Raw genomic sequence first — 6,302 nt, forward strand, 5'->3', positions numbered from 1 at the left:
ATATTTTTTGTTTTTATTATGACGTATTGTCGCTAATTAAAACCTAAGCCAAAATAAACAAAACAAATAACTTTTCGCGCCAAATTCCTTATTGTAAACTAGTAGGTTAACATGGTTATAGTTAGGCCTACATTTAAGTGCCTGCACCATTCAACTACCAATTATAGAAAGAATCTTTTCTAGTGTACAATATTATTAACGACTTTAAAATTATCTACGGAACCCAAGAATTTAATTGGGGAGGGCGGAGGATAGAGATTTTTCCGGCTAGATTTAAATGAAAGGATGGCTGCCTGGTCGCTTAAATTCGAACTGATTCAGCGATGGTCCCGCCTTCAAACCCCTTAATTTTAGTTAATTTCCGAAGAAAAATAGGCTAAACATTCACGAAAATTATTCATTATCTTTTTTTCCGGTGTAATTTTTATATGTGCGTAATACAACATTGCATGTCAAAATTTGAACGTTTAAAAAATAGACATAATCAATAAAATGGATAAATTTGGTTTAGATCGTCTATGAAATAGAAACTAGTCTTGGGTCATTGTCTACAATAGGCCTATTGTTTAACTGTCATCATGGTCGCACATATGACTATTACACATGTCTTCAAATATCCAGTTGATAAAGTTGCAGACTTGCATTTGACTAAGGTAGACTTGAACTTCTATCATCTATGTAGATCAGTAGATCTATAAATGTCTATATTAGTAGCCTATATAATTATAGATCTAGTAATTATACGTTATAGAAAGTCGTATAGTTATAGAAACTTAGATTAGTTTAGATAGTTTAGAGATGCTAAATCTAGCATTTATTATAGTCTACATCAACTTGATCAAGAGAAGAAAGACATGCGGCTTTAGACAATTTCAATTTTAAATGGATGATAATGAAGTATTGTTTCAGATCTGATATCTCGATCATGAAATAATTATGATTAAGATTTACTATTTCTAATCTAATCTAGATCTATAAGCCATGATAGTTAGTAGGCCTATCTTTCTAAATACTATAAATACATCTAGTACCTATATCAACAATAGACTATTTTTTTCGTATTTAATTTTCATGTTTAATACAAAATTATGTTTCATATTTCAATTTTTAAAGTATCCAACAGAGAAAGAACCAAATGTAATTAAAGTTGAGATCAGAGAGCACAAGATGGGTAAGAAAAGTTAACTATGATGGTTCTAATGATCAAAATATCAGCCTCTCTGTTATATCATTCTTTCTTTTCTCCTTTCTTTCTTTTCTCATTCTGCTTGAGCACAATGACTCACTAATATTCAAACACTTTTTATTATTTTGGATTTAACTTGAGCAGCTAAATGCAGCAAAGAAACCTCATAATAATGAGCAATTAATAAAGGCTAATTAAATAGACTTAGTCCACAAAAACATGTTATGACAGCATTGAGGTGGGTTATACAAAATCTTAATGCTGTTTTATATATTTCACTTTTTAATTTCTAATTTAGTTCTGCACACTCACACACTTCTCTTATATATGCTTTAAGAAATTATTTATTACCAGTAGGGCCTACCTTTATTTTATACAGTGCCTTAGCTAGGAATTTGCCATCAATTGGGGGCGCGGGGGGATCCCTGCATTTTGAGTAATATTTAATGTAAAAAAACACTCATTTGGAAGCCCGTTCAAGTTCATATCCTAATGGAGACTAGTAATTTCAATATGAAAACACTTAGCTTTGATGGGCCTCAAAAATTATTTAAGAATGTTAAGCTGATAATTGTAACACACTTAAGGTGAATTATGAAAACACTTAGCTTTGATGGGCCTCAAAAATTATTTAAGAATGTTAAGCTGATAATTGTAACACACTTAAGGTGAATTGTTCTTCACCCACCCATTAAGTAAGCCACAAAGCTTTTTGTAGCACATGTCAATCTGTGATAAAACTTAATCACTTTTTTTTTGTTTACATTTATGAATTTATTAATTATTGTTCAATTAAAATGTATAGATCATGTCAAAGGGACAGACTATCAAAGACGGTGGGCTTATTGTCAGAATAATGTACCTCAAGTACTGAGAATAGTAAGTTTAATTCATTATCATCCAATTTTCACCTTTCCTTTGACTTTCTCTTTTATAATTTTTTTAATGAAGTACTTTAATTGTTTTTTCTTATTTTACATAATAATTTTTAGTGTGCTACTGTTGGGATTATTCTATGCGAAAGATAATGAGACTGATTTTGACTGAATGACCATTTTTCTGAGCTTTTCAAGGATGTTTTTATAAAAAACTTTGTTGTTGTTTTTTTTAAATCATAAACAAAATTAATTTCAAAATTGTTTATATTAATGTGTGCTGTATATGTAGATTCCTAAAAATTATTTAAATAAAATATCTACTACTGTTTTGTGCAATACTGATAATTTGTAATAGTAATATTTTAATACAACAATAAAATAATATTACCTCTAATTTGTTCTATTCTTTTAATGATATTATATATCTACAGATATCTCTGCTAGATGAAAAGGAAATCATATTTGAAGAGGAAGCATGGTTGGATCTACACAACAAAAGCTTGAGGGTAGAGTCAAAGAACATCTCATTTTCAGACTATGCCCAAATGTGGGAAGAATCAACATTTAAGCCATCTGATGAAAACCCTAACTGGTAACATAAATGAAACATATTATTTTTCACCTAATAAAGTTTACTTCTTTTGGCAGAAAATATAGAAGACCACTCTCATTTAACAAACTATTTCAAGTTACCCTCTAGCCTATAAGCATTATGATTAATTGATGTCTTTATTGCTATTAAAGTATTTTCTATGTGCTTAAGTTCAATTGTATTTGTGAGACACTTAATGAGGTGCGGTATTCAAACAATATATCCTTCATTACAGTATTACCTCTCTTGTATGTCCATATCTGTCTTGATAACTATGTACCTTGAAAAGTCTCTTTCAAAGACTTTTCTAGATTGTTTACATAATAATTGGCATTTTTTTGTTCAATCTTCTTTATTTTGTATCTTTTTCTGAACCTTTCTAAATACCTACTTGTTTACATAAGTATCTCTCCAAGGTCTACAAGACTTCAATCTAACAATAAACGTTTGTTTTTTCTTACTCATACTCGGTGTTTTTTTTGTGACGGTATGCACCGGTACGGCATACCGGCACATGTTTCAGTGTGGGGAAAAAATTATTACTTTTCTTGTATTTTCATGTTTATTATTAATTTATTAGTAGTTAAAAGTTAGGCAATCCATCACTTAGTACTGGTACCTATTTTTTTTACAAAAAAAAAGCACTGCTCATACTCAATGTGAACTTTTTACCTGGTCAGTTCTCATATGCTTCATTAATAGCAATGTGTGCAATCCAGCATGACAGTAGGTGAATCAAGATGGCTGAGATTAAACTCAATTTTATTTTCCTATTTGATTGCTAATATACCATAATTTTAACAACCACTGACTAAAAGTTTTTTAGTTTTTTATAGAGTTTTTGGACTAAGATATATGCAATGTCATTGATGCTGTTTTTCACATCAATGTTGTAAGAAAAGTTGTTATACCATAAGAGGTACTATTGATATAAACACTCCACTACCATTACCTATGAAATGCTTCCAATGGCCTGCATCTCAAATAACCTAGACAACCAGTCCAACTCTGTCCATCACGGCTCAGATAATGGGTCCAACAGAACAATTAACATTGACAGGAGAAGGGATAAAGAGGAGTATCTGGTACTTAAAACATAAATCTTTGGGCAGGAGGGGCTTGTTATCCTTGCTTGGCTACTCTGAGTAGCTTCTGCTTCTTTGCAGCTAAACCCAAAAACAAGAAAGGCTTCGGAAGTCACCCTGAGAAAAAATCATGAATCGGTGACCCTTTGACAGCTTATAACACACTGTGCTCCACTCTGGAAGACACTGTTAACCCAACAGCTGGGTGGTGAGGGGGGAACTGCTGTGTAAGGGACAATGTTCTGACCCAATGCATATATGTTTTCATCTCGTTCTCCATGAGAAGCGCTATATATAGTTGTCATCTTTATTTTGTATCTTTTTCTGAACCTTTCTAAATACCTACTTGTTTACATAAATATCTCTGGCAGACACTGTTAACCCAACAGCTGGGTGGTGATGGGGGAACTGCTGTGTAAAGGACAATGTTCTGACCCAATGCATATGTTTTCATCTCGAAAAGCGCTATGTATAGTTGTCTTATTACTGAGGGCGGCCTATGACTGTGCCATAGAAATTATTTTACTGTTGCCATTTCTCTGTAGCATTTATTATTATTTAAATCTTCATGGTATAACTTCTTGAAATTAGGAGTATTTTTAGTTTTCAAAAAAGTGGATGTTTTCTTTTTTATTCATTGGTTTCTTTTTTTTTTCCAACACTAGGACCATATTTGAGCAGCATGGCGAGATAACTGTATATCATTTAGGTTTATTCAACAGAGTGCTAGAGATCTTTGCTAAGAAATTCTTTACGCAGGGAGCATTAAAGGTATGTTTTGGAAAGTTAAAAAAATAACATTTTAATTTAAACTTGCATCAATATTTAGTAATTTGTTACATTCATTGTAACATCCTTAAGGGACTGAGCAATTACTTTTATTGCATATATTCACATAGAATTATATTTTTGTTATTTTTTAACAAAGCATCTCTTCACTAATAAGTAGTGTTGCAATACCAAGCAACATTACTACAGAGAAAAAGAGTCTCCCATTTGCAATGTCTCTTTCAGGCATATCAGGAGAGGGTTGTTATGACCACACAAAAAAACAACACTTTCATCATCTTGAAAGTAATTGTAACCACAATACCATGAGGTTTTAGCTGAATGAAGATTCCTGATTTCAAGGCCCCCTAGGAATTGCAAAATATTGGAACTTTAGAGAAAATCATTTATCTGAAGAAAAAAAAAGACATAGCATTGGGAAACAGCCAGATATGTTTTAATACACTCTCTTTTTTTCACAGCCAGATATGTTTTAATACGCTCTCTTTTTTTTACAGCCAGATATGTTTTAATACACTCTCTTTTTTTTACAGCCAGATATGTTTTAATACACTCTCCTTTTTTTACAGTCAGATATGTTTTAATACACTCTCTTTTTTTTACAGCCAGATATGTTTTAATACACTCTCTTTTTTTTACAGCCAGATATGTTTTAATACACTCTTTTTTTTTTACAGCCAGATATGTTTTAATACACTCTCTTTTTTTTACAGCCAGATATGTTTTAATACACTCTCTTTTTTTTACAGTCAGATATGTTTTAATACACTCTCTTAAAAAAAAGTCCAGAGGCATAAATAAGTCATCACTACTTCCCCATTGAAGTGAATCTAGAGGGGAGGTGTTCCTCGGTTCTGTCTTTTTTTTCAGCTTAAAACCTCAATAGTACTTACGTTCCCCATTGAAGTGAATCTAGAGGGAAGGTGTTCCTCGTTTCTGTCTTTTTTTCAGCTTAAAACCTCAATAGTACTTACTTTCCCCATTGAAGTGAATCTGAAAGGAAGATGTTTTTATAGTTCATCGGTTATGGGTTTTTTTTTTCAACTCAAAACTCATAACCTCAATTAAGTTTTTTTTTATAAATATATATTAAGTTTTTTTTGTTTTTTTTTTATAGGCTTTACAAATTATGGAGGAAATTCTGTATGAAAGATCATTATCTCAAAATAGCTTGAATATGTGAGAAAACATATTGGATTAACACAAACTGGAACAGGGCTTTAATGGAACAATAAAAGAATGCAAACTGCATGCTGCAATTATGATTTGCCTTTCATCTGCAGTTTGTCTGCATTTAGCTAATGTATTTTTCTTAATTAGAACTTGAACTCATGTGTTCAATGTAAAATAAATCATATAAGCAAGATAGTGGATCAATATTATTTCAATTGTTTTTACTCTAGAATTTGTGTTTGTTTTATATCAGTATTGAAAAGTTTGAGCCTCATATAACTTTTTTCCCTTTCAGTTGTAAATATTTTTATTTATTCTGTTGTGAAGTTTATTTTGATGATACAAATATGAACATGGGTGACAGCAACATACTTGGTAGAAAAAAAAAATTCAACTTATCATAAGAGTAGAACTGATATAAAAGATTAAATAGTGCTTATAAATTGGCTCCATAAAAGGTTATTAATTGTCAAGAGTTGCCTGTTTAGATGAAAAAAATAAAAATTGATAAAAATATGAGCATGTTGCAGAAAATGGCTAAAGCTGAACTTCTTTACCAAGAAATAAACTTTATTTAATGTTGTTATAATAAATCTGGG

The 6,302-nt window shown here is 31.0% G+C and overlaps 1 protein-coding gene across 1 annotated transcript; it reads left to right on the forward strand.

Moving 5' to 3' along the window:
• The first annotated feature begins 138 nt into the window (after positions 1-138).
• Positions 139-5,935, forward strand: LOC106073922 (PRELI domain-containing protein 2-like). The gene is made up of 6 exons (XM_013234605.2): positions 139-653; positions 1,114-1,171; positions 1,992-2,065; positions 2,496-2,656; positions 4,407-4,512; positions 5,648-5,935. The coding sequence occupies exons 1-6, from the start codon at positions 579-581 to the stop codon at positions 5,711-5,713; spliced, it is 540 nt and encodes a 179-aa protein (XP_013090059.1). The 5' UTR covers positions 139-578; the 3' UTR covers positions 5,714-5,935.
• The last annotated feature ends 367 nt before the right edge of the window (positions 5,936-6,302 follow it).

The sequence above is a fragment of the Biomphalaria glabrata genome, chromosome 3 (genome assembly GCF_947242115.1).
Source record: "Biomphalaria glabrata chromosome 3, xgBioGlab47.1, whole genome shotgun sequence".
NCBI lineage: Eukaryota > Metazoa > Mollusca > Gastropoda > Planorbidae > Biomphalaria > Biomphalaria glabrata.

What these genes read in the sequence shown, in the direction of transcription:
- LOC106073922 (XM_013234605.2), top strand. Translation starts at nt 579, where the DNA reads ATGGTCGCACATATGACTATTACACATGTCTTCAAATATCCAGTTGAT. An exon ending in GATCAGAGAGCACAAGATGG is followed by an intron (nt 1,172 to 1,991) that starts GTAAGAAAAGTT and finishes TAAAATGTATAG; the next exon opens with ATCATGTCAAAGGGACAGAC. An exon ending in TACCTCAAGTACTGAGAATA is followed by an intron (nt 2,066 to 2,495) that starts GTAAGTTTAATT and finishes ATATATCTACAG; the next exon opens with ATATCTCTGCTAGATGAAAA.